We start from the raw sequence: 18,262 nt of genomic DNA, 5'->3' as shown, positions 1-18,262 counted from the left end.
TAAAGGGTGAAAAGACTAACAGCTGCTGCCAGGGCAGCCATGCTCGACGGTGCCCCCACGGTTTAAGATTCCCTTTTCACATTGTCATAGCGGAAAATGGAGTAACATGATTTTCTCCTAATGCAAGATTTCTTTGGAATACCACCATTGTGTTATAGCAGATCTGCCTGTATATATCATATAATTATATATTTATGCATCTGCAAACATCAGTGAATTGGAACGGCAGTGCGACATGCTGATCAGAACAGAGATCAAGGGATTAGAATGGATTAATCTGTGAATTGTCAGTATTAACAAAGGGCATGCAGTTTGAGATTCAATGGTTGATGTCTGAGGGTTTAGCTGAACCTGTGCAGAGAAATGTCTGAATGTCTATTCACTGGAAACTAAGAATGATATGAATAAACAAAAGGTAAGCAATTGAGATAATTCTAACAATCAGCAGTTTAATGTATGACGGAAAGTTACACAATTATGTGTTTTTTTGAGAGGAAATAGCTGACGTGATCTCATTGAAATTATGGCTTCCTGTTGCTCTGGTCATTACCACGTGAGAAAATACTCGTATTTTACATGTGACGAAGGGATGTTTGCGTTCGATCTATTTACTATTGATTCATTATGCAAAGTCAAGAATTTTAATTGTTTCAAAATTTAGCCTTTGTGTGCCTTAAAAATATCTTAACTGTAATCAACGGATAAATTCAAACATGCGCTAATGCTTCTAAAATTAAGTTGTGTTCACTTCAGACATTTTTGTCCAATATATTATAAATCTAACTATATGATCAGCCATGATCATATTGAATGGCGGTGTAGGCTCGAAGGGCCGATTGGCCTCCTCCTGCACCTATTTTCTATGTTTCTATGTTTCTAATCCAGTATTGTCCAATATATTTGGCAACAACTATTTCTGATAAGCTGCTAACCAGATATTCAGGTGTGTATTTTTTGCATTTCACATTAGCAAGTAAAAATGAAGTTATGACACAATGAATATAATGTGGCGGCTCCTAAGGGTCGTGCCATTATACTGCCGAACCCCTCGGCACAGGAGTGGCGCAGTCCGGAGGCGGTCCTTAGCCGGAGGGTATAGGGTGATTTCACCAAAGGTCAAATGAGCGTAGATCCCCCCTCACGTGACCGAAAATTCTGACTGGAGGACATCTCTCAGTTTGGTACATGTAAGTGAATGGGGAAACACGCACTTTCCCACCCGTTAAAAACATGGAAAACGGCCGATTTTTGAGCTGAAATTTTCTGTGCTAGTCGGGGTGACCCTGAAGCACAGCGACCTAAATTTTCAGGCAAAACAAAAGATAGAAAGTGAGGTAATTACAAGAGGGAACTGAAGGTAGAAAGCCGCGGAAATGAACAGCTGACATTTGCCGTGGTGATTTTAAGATCCAAAATATCGGGAATTATCGCGTTTGCTCGCTGAATTTCATCAAAAGTAAGTTAATAATGCCTTAGTTTGTAGGTTAATTGGCCTCCATAAAATTTCCCATGATGTGTAGGGAGTGGATGATAAAATGGGATGTCACAGAACTAGTGTGAACGGGTGATCGATGGTTAGTGTGGGCACAGTGGGCTGAAGGGCCTGTTTCTGTGCTGTTTTTCTAAACTCTAAGATAATATTCACAAACTTGGATTATTTTTTTCTAGAATGCCAGAGACTTGAGACAGTCTCCAGTCTCTGGCATTAAGCGGAGACTTGAGACAGTCAGAACCTTTTTCCCAGGGTGGAAATGCCAAAGATTAGCAGGTATAACTTTAAGGTGAGAGGGACAAAGCTTAAAGGAGATGTACGGTGCAATTTATTTTTTAACACAAAGAGTGGTGGGTGCCTGGAATGCACTCTCAAGGATGGTGGTGCAGGTAGCTACGATGGTGACATTTAAGAAGCTTTTCGATAAGTCCATGCATACATAAAGAAACGAGGGATGCTTGCAGCTGCAATTCGTTTATCTTGGCATTATTTTTGGCACAGACATTGTGGGCTGTACTTTTCTATGCTCTATGCAGGTACACGTACGTATTTTGCTGATCAAATGTTAATATTGAAAACAGAGTGTAAATATTTCCTGGTTATTAAGTGTTTTGTTACTGAATAGACATGGACTTCTCTGAAGTGATTACAAAAATGTGAGATCCATTATGTAAGCGTCTTAAGACATTTCCCACTCGCACTAGTTTACTATGACATAAAATTGCCCAGTAGCTGAAATAAATTAAAAATGGTTCTTCACTGCTTACTGTCAAGACAACTTGTTTGTAAATTAGCACAGACATATAGTTATTCAGAAGAGCGCATGGATCTACTTCCGAGGTAGCCTTAAACACAAATGGCCGAAGTAGCAAAGTAAAATGTAAAGGGCCTATCCCACCAGATTGCGACTGCATGCGGCGAGCGCGATCTAACGTGGTCGCTTGACCCGTATGGCCTCGCGGGGCCAGTCCCACTTCGATTGCCGGAGCCGTATGGAGTTGTGCGGGGCTGGTCCCGACATCGCGCGGGGCTCCGAAAAACTGACTGTCCAAAAATCCTGTGCGACAACGGCCTGTCGGCCCGCAGCCGCATTGAGACCGTACGCAGTGTCTCGACGCTGTACGCAGTGTCTCGACGCCGTACGCAGCGCCTCAACGGGCGTACGCAGTGTCTCGACGGGCGTATGCAGCATCTTGACGACGTACGCAGTGTCTTGACGACGTAGTGTCTTGATGCCTAGCGCGTGGCTTTGCGCGATGACGTTGCCACCCGGCATGCCGTTGCGTGATGACGTAACCGCCCGATGCTGTGCGATGTCCAAATTCAGTCGGCCTGCTTCCTGCCCAGCTGATTGGTGAGTATGATGTCGGGACCAGCCCCGCACAACTCCAGACGGCTCCGCGGTTGGAAGTGGGACCGGCCCCGCGAGGCTGTACGTCTCAAGCCACCACGTTTGGTCACGCTAGATGCATGCAATCACATGCTGGTGGGACAGGCCCTTAACAGTTGTATTTGAATTATTTGTACATAAGTTCTTGTACATATCTCGAGAATAATCCCTGAATCTCTACTTGCACTGGACAATGCTAATGAGTTAGATAGCTTAAAGGTGTGTTTAACAATAGATGTAGTGGTGGGTGGGTTGAGATAAGGTTTCAGTGATGGCTACTCATGAGTAACATATGTAGCTGTCAAGGTTCGATTCCTGTGCAGCCTTTCAAGTACTAAAATAGAAACAAAATGCTGCAAGCATTCAGCAGATCAGGTACAATAGTATCCGGGGAAAGAGAAACCAAGATGACATTTCAGGTTGAAGACAGCTGAAAAATGATTTGCTTCCAGCTTATACATTTTTATACTTTGATGTGCCAGATTTCCCTCAGTTATGTGGTATTCAGATAGTTTTTCCTTTCATAATTTAATTATTATTTTAGTTTATTGAGTTAGATTAGCAACAGGTCAATATTTATAAGTCTATGCCAAATAGACGCATTCATTTATGGGCCAAATGTGGGAAAGGGGTTTAGCTTATGTGGGGCATCTTGGCCAGCATGGTTCGGTTGGGCTGAAGGACTTGTTTTTGTGCTGCATAACACAACGACACCACGATATTTATCAAAATAGAAATTAATGATTGAATAGAATTGTTGGGGGGGAGGAGGAGGAGGGGGAGGAAGAGGAGGGAGGAGGGGGAGGGAGGGGGAGGGAGAGGGAGACACGTTTCCTGAATGATAATCCATAGAAACTGGGCAAATGTGAATAGTAGATCCTCATCAAACCATTACACCTGCTTATCTCATGTTTCCAAATGATACCTCTGGGAGCAAGTCAGCAAGAAATCTAACCCTATCAGATTGCTACTCTCAGGAAAAAAATGCCACTTAAATTTAGCGAAAAATATTCTCTAGCAAAATAGGACCTCATTTATTGGCCTCCAATATAGGAATGGTTGATGAGGATTCAGCAATGAATTAGAAAGTATGGCAGATATTATGATGAATAGCGGACATGAAAGAATTAGAAATTATACCGAATTCCAGTTGAAGGGTTTGGGGAATCATTATTGGAGGGAAAGGAATACATGTAATGCTAAACTTGAACAATATCAGTCTCCATTGGAATATAACAGCCCAATAAATTAGTTGAGTAATATGGTGCATATAAATGCAGCATGTATATGTTAATCATGTATGATTATACATGATTGAGGTTTAGATTTGTTTGAACATACAGCATTGAAATAGGTCCTTTGGCCCATCAAGTCCACACCAACCATCAATCAACCATCCACACTAGTTCCATGTTATCCCATTTTGCATCCACCTCCTACACACCTGGACTAATTCACAGAGGCCAAATAACCTCCAAATCTTCCATATTTGGGATGTGAGAGGAAATGCACGAGGTCACAGGGATTAATGGTTCAATGGTACATTATTGTCACATGTACCAAGGCAGAGTGAGATTCTTTTTTTTACATATATTTCAGTAAAAGTATTACTATACTTATGTACAATCTTAGATTAAGTACCACTGTATAGGAATAGTACACGGAGACAGGTCACCAGGTTTTGCCGCTATTTTCAGAGAACGTGCAAAGTCAGCACCCGAGGTGTGGATTGAACCCAGATCTCTGAAGCTGTGAGACGGCAACTCTACCAGATGCGCCATTGTGCCACTCGTATTTAGAGAGCTGAACCGACTGATTCAAACATTTCCCTGGGTCCCTGTACTTGTCTATATACCATAGATGTGGCTCTCACCAGGGTCTCTTCAATACCCCGCAACACTGCTCTCTCTCCCCATCCCCCCCACTCGGAACAAGGGCAGAGTCCCCCTAGTCCTCACCTTCCACCCCACCAGTCGTCACATACAACAAGTAATCCTCCGCCATTTCCGCCACCTCCAACGTGACCCCACCACTCGCCACATCTTTCCATCTTCCCCCCCCATGTCTGCTTTCCGCAAAGACCGCTCCCTCCGTAACTCCCTGATCAATTCATCGCTTCCCTCCCGCACCACCCCCTCCCCGGGCACTTTCCCTTGCAGCCGCAAGAAATGCTACACTTGTCGCTTTACCTCCCCCGTCGACTCCATTCAAGGACCCAAGCAGTCGTTCCAGGTGCGACAGAGGTTCACCTGCACCTCCTCCAACCTCATCTATTGCATCCACTGCTCTAGATGTCAGCTGCTCTACATCGGTGAGACCAAGCGTAGGCTTTGCAATCGTTTCGCCGAACACCTCCGCTCGGTCCATATTAACCAACCTGATCTCCCTGTGGCTCAGCGCTTCAACTTCCCCCTCCCATTCCGAATCCGACCTCTCTGTCCTGGGTCTCCTCCATGGCCAGAGTGAGCACCACCGGAAATTGGAGGAGCAGCACCTCACTTGGGCAGTCTGCATCCCGGTAGCCTGAACATTGACTCCTACAATTACCAGTAGCACTTGCTGTCTCCTCCACTTCTCAGCTCTCCCTCAACCCTCTGGCTCCTCCTCTTCCTTTCTTCCTCCTGCATTGCATTGTTCCATTTCTGGTGTATATGACAATTAGACATTCTGGACTCGACTGTAAGCCTTAATCTATCCCACATGCATGAAAACTGGATGGAGGAAGAGGAAGAGTTAGACAAATCAGAAATTGTGATGTGCAGTTTTAGTAAAGGTACCAGAGTGACAAGAATTGTAGCAGTGCCGACAACAGAGAAAATTATTTGACCGTGTTGATTTCAAGATGACAACAAATAAGACAATTGGCAGTGAACAGCACACGTATGCTCAATTTGACGTGAAGACATGGAGTCAAGGATATTTGACAATAAATACCATTAGTGCTTTTATTCATGCAAAAAACTCGCCTTATGGAATGCAAACATTACCAAAGATCTCTCAAACTCTAATGGGTAAGATGCGATAAGGTATACAGTAGATCATTGCCAAGCAATCAAGTAGATGCACTGATAGCCACAAGGAAATAGAAACATAGAAATGACTGGAACCTAGCAATTGTGAAGCCAGTGGAAAACGTTATACACCCTGGTCATTGGTGGACATTCTACAGCATAATGCTGGATCTTTGACATAAGGCCCCACATAGGAGAGTAGTGGCCAAAATTAGGGCACATGTTATTGGGGGTAGGGCATTGACATGGATAAAAAATTGGTTGGCAGACAGGAAACAAAGAGTAGGAATTAATGGGTCCCTTTCAGAATGGCAGGCAGTGACTAGTGGGATACCGCAAGGCTCGGTGCCGGGACCGCAGCTATTTACAATATGCATTGATGATTTAGATGAAGGGATTCAAAGTAACATCAGCAAATTGACAGATGACACAAAGCTGGGTGGCAGTGTGAACGGTGAGGAGGATACTATGAGAATGCAGGGTGACATGGACAGGTTGGGTGAGTGGGCTGATGCATGGCAGATGCAGTTTAATGGGGATAAGTATGAGGTTATCCACTTTGGTGGCAAAAAACAGGAAGGCAGATTATTACCTGAATGGTGACAAGTTGGGATATAGGGAAGTACAAAGAGATCTGGGGGTCCTTGTTTATCACTCACTGAAAGTAAGCATGCAGTGATGAAAGCTAATGGCATGTTGGCCTTCATAACAAGAGGAGTTGAATATTGGAGCAAAGAGGTCCATCTGCAGTTGTACAGGGCCCTAGTGAGACCACACCTGAAGTATTGTGTGCAGTTTTGATCACCAAATTTGAGGAAGGACATTCTTGCTATTGAGGGAGTGCAGCGTAGGTTAATTCCCGGGATGGCAGGACTGTCATATGTTGATAGAATGGAGCGGCTGGGCTTGTATATTCTGGAATTTCGAAGGATGAGAGGGACTCTTATTGAATCTTATATAAGATTATTATAGGATTGGACATGCTAGAGGCAGGAAACATGTTCCCGGTGTTGGGGGAGTACTGAACCAGGAGCCACAGTTTAAGAATAAGGGGTAGGCCATTTAGAACGGAGATGAGGCCAAACTTTTTTACCCAGAGAGGTGTGAATCTGTGGAATTCTCTGCCTCGGTGAGCATTGGAGGCTGGTTCTCTGGATGCTTTCAAGAGAGAGTTAGATAGAGCTCTTAGGGATAGCAGAGTTAAGGAATATGGAGAGAAGGCAGGAACAGGGTACTGATTGTGGATGATCATCCATAATCACATTGAATGCTGAAATACCGTGCCTCATATCCATCAAACTTCCTCATGGAGAAGAACTAATCTTCAGTATGGATAAGAAATGATGTCACCTCCATTGCAAAACCAACGTAACTCCAACCTTTGTTTGCGAGCTGTGGTATGCAGATGACACTTGTGTGCATGCATGTTCAAAGGTTAAATCCAATACATCATTGACTGAAGCATAAGGGACTCAGTGGACTGAAGCATAAGGGACCCAGTGGATCATGCAGCATCTGCAGAGAGAAACCCTTCTTCAGACCGTGATGGAAACATAACATTTTTGGTCAGGACCCTTTATCAAGTCCGTAACTTAAATTCTTGAGTTTTGAAGAAGGCTCCCAACCTAAAAGGTTAACTGTCCATTTCTCTCTGCAGGTGCTGCCCAACCTGCTAAATTCCTCCGGCAGTTTGTTTTTTGCTCAGGATTTCAACATCTGCAGTTTCTTGTGTCTCCAGTGGTGTGGAGACTGTCATTAAAAGGCAGACTTATGGGCCTGTCTCACTTAGACGATTTTTCAGGCAATTGCAGGAGACTATGCAGTCGCCACATGGTCGCCACATGTTCACAGGTAGTTGCCGGGGAGTTGCCTTCATGGTCGTGAGGAGTTTCTGCATTCTGGGAACTAGTCACGGCCTCATTATGGTCGCCGCAAATTTTTCAACATGTTGAAAAATTAACGGCGACTAGAATTAAGCCACCATGAAGAGTAGCGAGAATTCTCATAAGGTGGGTCGCCAGGAGGTCCTAATGGGTTGCCAGGAGGTCGAAGGTTCTCTGAGGTTCTCATAGGTTGTAGCTGGTGCTGATTCTATCTAATTTCATTGGCGCTTTGGGAAAAAAAAGGTCAGCAGTAGTTTTCAGAACCAAGAATAACCGACCGGTAATGTTAAATGTACGCCGAGCTTCACAGCCGTGTATCTTTGACTTCTGAAAAGTTGTCTCCACTCCTTCTCCCACCTTCTGCCCCCTCTCTTTTAAAGGACTTACTGTACACTGTTTTTTTGCCGTCTTATTGTGTGTAGTTTTAGATCCCCTAATTTGAGGAAGGACATTCTTGCTATTGAGGGAGTGCAGAGTAGGTTCACAAGGTTAATTCCCAGGATGGCGGGACTGTCATATGCTGAGAGAATGGAGCGGCTGGGCTTGTATACTCTGGAATTTAGGAGGATGAGAGGGATTCTTATTGAAACCAGATTATTAAGGTTTGGACACGCTAGAGGCAGGAAATGTGTTCCAGATTTTTAGGGACTCCAGAACCATGGGCCACAGTTTAAGAATAAAGGGTAAGGCATTTAGAACAGAGATAAGGAAACACTTTTTCGCACAGAGAGTTGTAAGGCAATGGAATTCTCTGCTTCAGAGGGCGGTTAACTAAACCTCGCTACCAGAATACCAAATTTTTCTTAAACCGAGTGTCGGGTTTAGTTAGACCGAGCGGAAGGTTTAAGGTGAGTTTAAGGAAAGTCACTAACTTTGCAATTAGTAGAATAGTGGCCATCAAGTTTATCCAGGCGCCAGTTGTAATGCAAGGGCTCCAACTTTTACAGGCTGCATTATCTGATCAGAGTTTAGCCAATCGTAATGTAGCAGCACCTAGTGGTGAAGCTGGGTATTCAGAACCCTCGTCATTGGTCGGGACTGTCATGTGACCGGCGGTTCATTTACGGGCTTTTGAGAGTAATCAGTAGTTGGTGCTTCTCACATCGACAGGAACTTTAATCGTTAATTCTTGACTAGGTACGCGGTAGTTCGAGCATTATTTAGCGTTAATAAAGAATATTTTGCTCAACCTGCTTGGTCTCACTACAGTAGATGTGTTATTATTAGACACATTCCCTTGGTCAAGGAAAAGCAAAGAAGCCAAAGTACTAATCTACGGTTGTCTGAAACTCTTAGGTTTTGGAATGGGAAGTCAAATTTGGGTTGCTTATCTGTCGTGCTCCAACCAACAGCTCCTATAATTAGTGGACAAGAGATAAGGATATTATTGGACACAAAAACCTGGACTAACTCAACAGGTCAGACAGCATCTCTGGGGAAAAGGAATAGGTGACATTTTGAGTCAAGACCCTTCTTCAGTCTGAAGAAGAGTCTCGACCCAAAACGAAGAAGTGTCTTGACCTGAAATGTCACCTATTCCTTTTCTCCAGAACCCACTGAATTACTCCAGCTTTTATATAGGGACAGGTGTCGTCTACCTTTGGTTTAAACCAGCATCTTGCAGTTCCTTCCTACACAGGATATTATTGGATCTTTTTGTGAAACCATCTTCCATGATCCTGTTCAAGATCACCATGTCAATAAAAGCCGCTTTGGCTGAGGAACAAAACATTCATGAGGGATGCAGATGGGACAAAATTAACACAAACAAAAAAATCATCTAGGCAACATTAACGTCCAGAAGAAACAAGGAAAAATATCTGAGAATAGAAAGAGAGGACAAGAGATGTCTGCCTTTGATGTGGAAAGTGACAACCGGGAGTCCAATATACATGGATAAAAAGCTTTGGGGAGATTCAATTTAGCGTTACTTTTTAGTTATACATTATTCCCCTCATGTTTCTTAAATCTCAGTAGTCTCCCAATTTTGGATTGTGCATTGTTCAATGGATTTTGCTTTCCATGGCTAATTCTGTTAATACTGAAATCTGCACATTTAGTTACATAGGAATATGACAGCAATGAATAAGAGGTTTGTTTGAAAGAATGCATTTGAAAAAATTCCTCAAAACATTAATTTAAATTGTTTATACTAAGTGAATTGCTATTTCAGAAATATTTAGTACTGTCTGTAATTTCTCCTGAATATAAACCCAGTCTAATTGTGTGGAGAGGAACTGAAGATGCTGGTTTAAACTAAAGACAGACACAAAAATCTGGAGAAACTCAGTGGGTCAGGCAGAACCTTTGGAGAAAAGGAATTGGTACCGTTTTGGGTCTAGACCCATCTTTCGACTGCGAGTCAGGTGAAAGGGGAACGAGAGGTACAGATGGTACTTAGGAGAAATGAATGGAAGATATGCTAAAAATGATAATCTGGAAATGTGGGGCACACAATTAGCCATTGTTGGCTATGCGATAGGTGACAGTGAGTATACAGACAGAGGACTCAACAGGACAACAGTAAACTAGTATGATGACTAATATGGGGGAGGGACAGAGGTAGAGGGAATGCAAAGGTTACTTGAAGTTAGACAAATCAAGAATTATACCGTTGGGTTGTGAGCAACCCAAGCGAAATATGAGATGCTGTTCCTCCAATTTATGTTTGGTCGCACTCTGATAATGGAGGAGGCTCAGGACAGAAAGATCAGTATGGGAATGGGAGGGGGAGTTAAAGTGTTTGGCAACTGGAAGATCACGTAGGTTTAGGTGGACTGAGCGAAGGTGTTCAGTGAAACCATCACCGAATCTGGGCTTGGTCTCACCAATATACAGGAGTCCATATCTGGAACAGCGGATACAGTAGATGAGGTTGGAGGAGATGCAAGTGAACCTCTGCCTTATCTGAACGGACTGTCGGGGTCTCTGGAAAGAGTCGAGTGAGGGGCGGAGATATTGGGACAGGTGTTGGATTTCCTGCAGTGGCAGAGGGTGGTTAGGTGGGAGGTGATGAGTTAACCAGGGAGTTGCGAAGGGAACAGTCTCTGCAGTAAGCAGAAAGGGGTGGGGATGGGAAGATGTGGCCAGTGGTGGGATCCCGTCGGAGGTGGTGAAAATGTCAGAGGATTATTTGCAGTGTGCGACGGCTGATAGGGTGAAAGGTGAGCACCCAGTCAAGTCAGGTCTGAACTCACTAGAATCATGAAACTACACAGCATTGAAATATGTCCATGCCCTAATGTTGCCTAACTGTACTTCCTTTACCACTTCATCTTATAGCTTTTTCCATCTATACACCACCATCTGTCTGGATATTGTTCGCCTTAAACCTATCCCCACTAGGTATAGGCTTCCCTACCCTGGGGAAGGACACTATGAACGCTAAGCACCAAATTTCTTGGGGTTTACACCACAATGTCACGCCCAGAAAAGTTTTGGAGAAAGACTTGGGGAATTTAGTGCATTTTAGGTCATCAGAATCAGAATCAGAATCAATTTATTTGTCATTTGGACCCCTGGAGGTCCAAACGAAATGCCGTTTCTGCAGCATACATAACACACAAATAGACCCCAGACACAACATAATTACATTTAACATAAACATCCATCACATAACTGTGATGGAAGGCCAAATAAACTTATCTCTCCACTGCACTCTCCCCCCCCCCCCCGATGTCAGAGTCAAAGTCATAGCCCCCGGCTGGCGATGGCGATTGTCCCGCGGCCATTAAAGCCACGCCGGGTGGTGCGAGGTCGCACACCGGGTCTTGGTGTTGGTGCCCCCGGTGTGCGCTCGCAAAGTCCGCGGCCATTCCAGCCGCGCGGGGCAGTGGTGTCAGGCCCCGCTCCAGGAGCTCTTCAACCCCGCAACTCGGGCGGGAGAAGTCGCCGCCGCAGAAGCCCCGAAAAGCGGTCTCCCCCCAGGGAGCCGTGGGCTCCCGATGCCGTCGTCCACAGACCTGCAGAGAGCCTCCGACTCTCCGGCATCAGCAGCAGCAGCAGCAACAGCATCAGCAGCAGCAGCGCTCCTCCACCCGCTCCGGACTCGGCCAGCTCCGTGACAGTGAGGTGAGTCGGCACCTGAGTGCCCGGTCTCTTCCTGTTGGAGGCCGCTCCTCGTTACGGCCTCAACGACGACTGAGACCCGACGAGAAAAAGGTCGGGTCTCCAGTGCAGGGAGAGATTCAAAAAGTTTCCCCCCCCCCCCCACCCCCCCCCCCCACACACACACCCCAACATATAAATAACAAACACTACATAAAAACACAGACAGAAAATAATAAAAACGCGGACAGGCTGCAGAGGCCGCTGCTGGCCAGAGCCGCGCCGCCTACCGGATTAGTAATAGGAGGAGAATTAGACCATTTGGCCCATCAAGTCTACTCTGGCATTCAATATGGCTGATCTATCTCTCCCTGGTAACTCAATAGAAACATAGAAATTAGGTGCAGGAGTAGGCCATTCGGCCCTTCGAGCCTGCACCGCCATTCAATATGAGCATGGCTGATCATCCAACTCAGTATCCTGTACCTGTCTTCTCTCCATACCCCCTGATCCCTTTAGCCACAAGGGCCACATCTAACTCCCTCTTAAATATAGCCAATGAACTGGCCTCAACTACCTTCTGTGGCAGAGAAATCCTCCTGCCTTCTCCCCATAACCCCTGACACCTGTCTATCTCCCTTTAAAAATATCCATTGTCTTGGCCTCCACAGCCTTAGGAACATAGAAACATAGAAAATAGGTGCAGGAGGAGGCCATTCGGCCCTTCGAGCCAACGCCACCATTCATTGTGATCATGGCTGATCGTTCCCAATCAATAGCCCTTGCCTGCCTTTCTCCCCATATCCCTTGATTCCACTAGCCCATTGAGCTCTATCTAACTCTCTCTTAAATCCATCCGGTGACTTGGCCTCCACTGCTCTCCGTGGCAGGGAATTCCGCAAAGAATTCCACAGATTCATCAGTGGTCCACCCTCTGACTAATGAAATTCCTTCTCATCTCCTTCCTAAAGGAGCGTCCTTTAATTCTGAGGCTATGACCTCTAGTTCTAGAGTCTCCCACTAGTGGAAACATCCTCTGTAACCAAGCCAGAACTCCGACCTGTGTGTGTGTGTGTATACTGGGATGTGTGTGTGTGGAATGAGAAAGGCTGTTTGGGAAAGTATTCTTTACAATTACTTAGATCATGAAAAATTCAAAGGCTTTTATTTTCATTTGTCATTTATAACCACGTTGGCGGTAAGTTTCGCGCGTGTTTGAGTGGAAACAACCCGAACACTGATGATTACTGCTTGGGTCTGATTCAGGATCTTGGGCCATTGCAGTTACTATATATAGAATTATCTCCTTAAACTAAAAATACCACCACATACTGTAAGCCATGACTAAAGGAGACGGATATCAGAGGCTGCCATCAGCGTTTACGTTGCTTCCCACATGCATTCCTGGTGCAAAATAATGCGTGTCTAGCTGTTGTGGTAACTAATGTCAACTTTTGACTCCTTTAACCGCAGGGGCCAGAGTTGGGTAACAAGGAAGGGGTCTCGTCGAGGGCACGGAATGTAATAAGCCCAGGGTAATGCCAGGGTATGTCAAGCCGGGAGTCGGTGGTTGGGGTGGGGGTAGCTAGTGTTGAAGTCCCGGGACAAGGTTGAACGACGGGGGCTGGTCATCCTAAGGGCAGCGCCGGGGAGTGCATTTCCTCAGTCCCAGCCGGACTGGCACTCCAGTTAAAGCTGGGGCCGCCGCCCAACAGGGTGTGGTGGGGGGGTTTGGAGTGGGTGGGTGGAAACGCTCCTTCTCACTGCCGAGACTGGCGCCGCCTCCCCGTTGCCCGTCTGCAGAAGTTGACGGTGCAGTCTGCGCTAACTTGTCCCATGGAAGCAGCCGAGAGTTGAACGCCGTACCTCTCTCAGCGGGGACATGTACCTCTACGGCCGGGAGGAGCCCGAAGAGGTAAGGAGGGGAAGGGAGGGCAGGGAAGGGAATGCAAGTCCAAGCTTCAAGAGAGCACCACAGACCCTGTCCCGCTCTGGAATAGAGAAGCGGCCAGAGTCTGCACAAGGAACACAAAAATGCTGGAGAAACTCAGCGGGTGCAGTCCAAAGATCCTATAGCAGAGCTCTCTGCTATAAGATCTTTGGTGTAGTCGGCACAATATGCTCTCCTCCTTCATTATATCCCAGGGTGGCTCGCCGGAGGCACACGCAATTGTTCAAGTGATTGATGAGAGATTAAGTGATAATCGCCCAATAACTCTTGTTTTAATCACAACCTGCTGATTTAGGGGGGAAACAACCGAGCGCACAGCTCAATAAAAACCGAAACTGCTGGAATACCCGGGAGAAAACGGATTCGAGCACAAATGCCTAACCTGATGAGGAACTCCAGCATTTTCTATTTAAACTCTGCACCCAACTATGTTAGATAAAGGCGACAAGCGTTTAAGAAATGTTTCACAAAAAAAAACTTGAATAAAAAAATACCAGGCATGAGATAAATACTGTGGATTTTTGAAATCTAAAGTGAAACGGGAACTCAACAGTAACTTGTAGACACAAGAGATTATAGATGCTGGAATCAGGGGCAGAAAAAAAAACGCAATCTGGCGAAAGAACAAACTCCGTATCTTTGATCAGGATCGAACCTGGGTCTCTAGCATTGTAAAGCTCCAACTCACCACTGATACTGATAGATATCAAGCCACTCAGAAGTACAATCGGTAGAGCAAAAGGGAAGATGTAGAGTCTGGAATATAATTCTCAGATTCAAGACAGAGCTAGATAGGGCTCTTAAAAATAGCGGAGTCAGGGGAGATTTACTAGAAAGGTGAGCAACACCGGAAATTGGAGGAACAGCACCTCATATTCCGCCTGGGTAGCTTGCGTCCTGATGGCATTAACGTTGAATTCTACCAATTTTGCTAGCCCTTGCTGTCTCCTTCCCTTCCTTAACCCTCGAGCTGCCTCCTCCCTTCCCCCCCCCCCTCGGGCTCCTCCTCCTCCTCCCTTTTTCCTTCCTTCTCCCCCCCCCCCCCCCCCCCATCAGTCTGACGAAGGGTTTCGGCCCGAAACGTTGCCTATTTCCTTCGCTCCATAGATCCTGCTGCACCCGCTGAGTTTCTCCAGCAATTTTGTGTACCTGAGATTTACTAGAATGTTGCCTGGGTTTCAGCAACTAAGTTACAGAGAAAGGTTGAACAAGTTAGGGCTTTATTCTTTGGAGCTCAGAAGGTTAAGGGTGGACTTGATAGAGGTCTTTAAAATGATGAGAGGGATAGACAGAGTTGACGTGGATAAGCTTTTCCCACTGAGAGTAGGGAAGATTCAAACAAGGGGACATGACTTGAGAATTAAGGGACTGAAGTTTAGGGGTAACATGAGGGGGAACTTCTTTACTCGGAGAGTGGTGGCTGTGTGGAATGAGCTTCCAGTGAAGGTGGTGGAGGCAGGTGCGTTTTTATTATTAAAAAATAAATTGGATAGTTATATGGACGGGAAAGGAATGGAGGGTTATGGTCTGAGCGCAGGTATATGGGACTAGGGGAGAATACGTGTTCGGCACGGACTAGAAGGGTCGAGATGGCCTGTTTCCGTGCTGTAATTGTTATATGGTTATATGATATGGGGAGAAGGCAGGAACGGGGTACTGATTGGGGATGGTCAGCCATGATCACATTGAATGGTGGTGCAGGCTCGAAGGGCCGAACGGCCTACTCCTGCACCTATTGTCTATTGTCTCAGCATTGCAGTGAAGTTCCAGAGACAAAGTCCAATGTCCACGTTGGGGTAGAGGTGATCCGACGGTATCCTAGCTTATTGAAGGACTATTCAGAAGCCTGAAAATAGAGGGGAACAATCTGTACCTGAGTCTGGCGGTGGGCGCTTTCAAGTTTCTGTATCCTCTGCCCAATGAAACTCTTTGATTATGTTGACTGCTTTTCCTTGGCAATGTGTGTCAGTGTGGAGAGCCTGGTCTGTGTGATGGACTGGGCAACATTTACAACACCCTTGCAGTCTTGGGCAGAGCTGGTCCCAAACCAAGCTGTGATGGCCCAAACCAACCACCCTGACAGCATGCTTTCTATGTGCATCCACAGAAGTTTGTAAAAGTCTTTGGAGGCGTGCTGAATTTCTTCAGTCTTCTGAGGAAGTAGAGGCATTAGCGTGCCTTCATGACTATTGACAATAGACAATAGGTGCAGGTGTAGGCCATTTGGCCCTTCGAACCAGCACCGCCATTCAATGTGATCATGGCTGATCATCCCCAATCAGTACCCCGTTCCTGCTTTCTCCCCATATCCCCTGACTCCGCTATTTTTAAGAGCCCTATCTAGCTCTCTCTTGTAAGCATCCAGAGAACCTGCCTCCACCACCCTCTGAGGCAGAGAATTCCACAGACTCGCCACTCTCTGTGAGAAAAAGTGTTTCCTCGTCTCCGTTCTAAATGACCAATGGTGAGATCTGGAGCAAAAGAACAAGCTGTTGAAGGAACTTGGGTTCGAGCATCATCTGTAGAGGCAAAGGGGTAGTCAACCTTTTCTGGTCCAAAACCTATATCATGGCAAATTAGTAAATATTGGAAGAAAGCATGTTAACTTGTTGAGTTTCACCAACAGATAGACACAAAGTGCTGGAGCAACTCAGCGGGTCAGGCTGTGTGAAGTCCGAAGAAGGGTTCTGACATGAAAAGTCACCTGTTCCTTTTCTCCCTCGATGCTGCATGACCCGCTTAGTTACTCCAGCATTTCGTGTCTATCTTTGGTATAAACCGCCATCTCCAGTTCCTTCCTATGAAGTTCTCCAGCAGTTTGATTCTTGTAAAGATGGAAAAATTGATTTTATTTCTAGTTTTTTCTCCCATATGTTGTCCGTAAACCAAATGTTTTCTGAAGGGATATATTTTCTGCAATTCGTATGCGACTCAATTGACCATTATTTATGAATCGACAGGACATTCTCAGCACTCGATCCAATACTGTCGGGTCACATTGCAATCTTTATGAAAAGGCTCTTTTTAAGATGGGACTAAGGGGAAAAAAAAGTTGTTCGGCATGGACTTGTAGGGCCGAGATGGCCTGTTTCCGTGCTGTAATTGTTATATGGTTATATGGTTATTAGAATGTAAAACAGTACAGCACAGGAACAGGCCCTTCAGCACACAAAGCCTGTGCTTAACATGGTGCCAAGATAAACAAATCGGATATGTCTGCACATGAACCATATCCCTTCACTCCCTGCAAATCCACGTGGCTATCTTAAAGCATCTAATGTATCTGCCTCCTCACCCAATCTGGTATCCAACACCATTTTAGTCTCTCATAATTTTATGTACTTCTATCAGGTCTCCGTGCAACCTCTGGTGTTCCAGAGATAACAGTCCAAGTCTATCCACTCTCTCTTTCTTGCCAATATCCTCTAATCCAGGAATCATTCTGGTAAACCTTTGCTGCACTCCCTCCTATGCTTCCACATCCTTCTTGTAATGAGTTATGTCATAAGGAATAGGAGTAGAATTAGGCCATTTGGCCCGTCAAGTCTATCCTGCCATTCAATCATGGCTGATCTATCTCTCCCTCCTAACCTCATTCTCCTGCCTTCTCCCCGTAACTCTCTGACACCTGAACTAGATGCAACACACCAAGTGCAGTCTGAACAACTCCTTTGAAGCTGCATTATGACTTCCTGACTCTTATATTTGATGCCCTGACTTATAGACAAGCATATGATATGCATTTTTAATAGCAGTATAGGGGGAACTGAGCTTTCCTCCCAAGTACAAGGCAGCAGTGATAACTGTGGTTCCCCAGTTGAAATCATTAATTTAGCATAGAGCAACAGGATTATGAGTGTTCTGTGCTTTCAGTTCCAAATCTTAGTCTTCAAGCACCCTTTCCCAGTCAGCCAAGGGCTCTGCTGGTACACTGAAGGATATTGTAAATGTCAACTTTGATATCCACCTTCATACAGGGTCCACATTGTCCGGGATCACACCATGACACTTCATTGTCCGAGTGTGGTGTTGTATAGTGGAAGCCGTTTGTTTTGTGAATGTTGTGTTTAAGGTTCATCATCTTCTTTGCTTCGGTGATGATGATGAGTTGAAGCTTGCCCTCTGAATGCAAGTGATGTCCAAGTACTGCTGTTCAATGACTAAGACAAGGATGACCGAATTACACTCAGTTATTACAGGCCGCATTATCTGCATGCCTAACAACAGACTTCTGACGGTATCCATTTTGAGTTTTGGCACAAAGTGATTCCCAGGTGAAAAGAATAGAAGTTTCAAGGATGTGTCCAAAGCCTTCCTGTAAATGAATTCTGACTAATTGCCAGGCCTCCCAGATCAAGGACCACCCAAAGTGGAAGCGAAAAAATTGCGATGGGATTGTGAACCTTGAGGCCATGTGTTGGGATCAGACTGAAGCCCTGTATAAATAGAGGAATGAGCATGGTGCCTCACAAACCACGTACTCGCCTT

The 18,262-nt window shown here is 45.4% G+C and overlaps 1 protein-coding gene across 5 annotated transcripts in view; it reads left to right on the top strand.

Annotated features, from left to right (window-relative positions):
* LOC129707610 (voltage-dependent L-type calcium channel subunit beta-2-like) overlaps positions 1-18,262 on the top strand; it is a 343,156-nt gene that overhangs the window by 225,743 nt on the left and 99,151 nt on the right. The window contains exon 1 of one of the 5 annotated variants that reach the window (XM_055652779.1): positions 13,597-13,738. The exons of the other annotated variants lie outside the window; for them this stretch is intronic. Within the exon in view, the coding sequence (XP_055508754.1) occupies positions 13,706-13,738 (33 nt within the window). The 5' untranslated portion in view covers positions 13,597-13,705. Of the gene's footprint in view, positions 1-13,596; positions 13,739-18,262 lie in introns of those variants that run through there. 5 annotated transcript variants of the gene reach the window in all.

Source organism: Leucoraja erinacea, chromosome 2, assembly GCF_028641065.1.
Source record: "Leucoraja erinacea ecotype New England chromosome 2, Leri_hhj_1, whole genome shotgun sequence".
NCBI classification, from domain to species: Eukaryota; Metazoa; Chordata; class Chondrichthyes; order Rajiformes; family Rajidae; genus Leucoraja; species Leucoraja erinaceus.
This window is presented reverse-complemented; position numbering and strand designations above follow the sequence as displayed.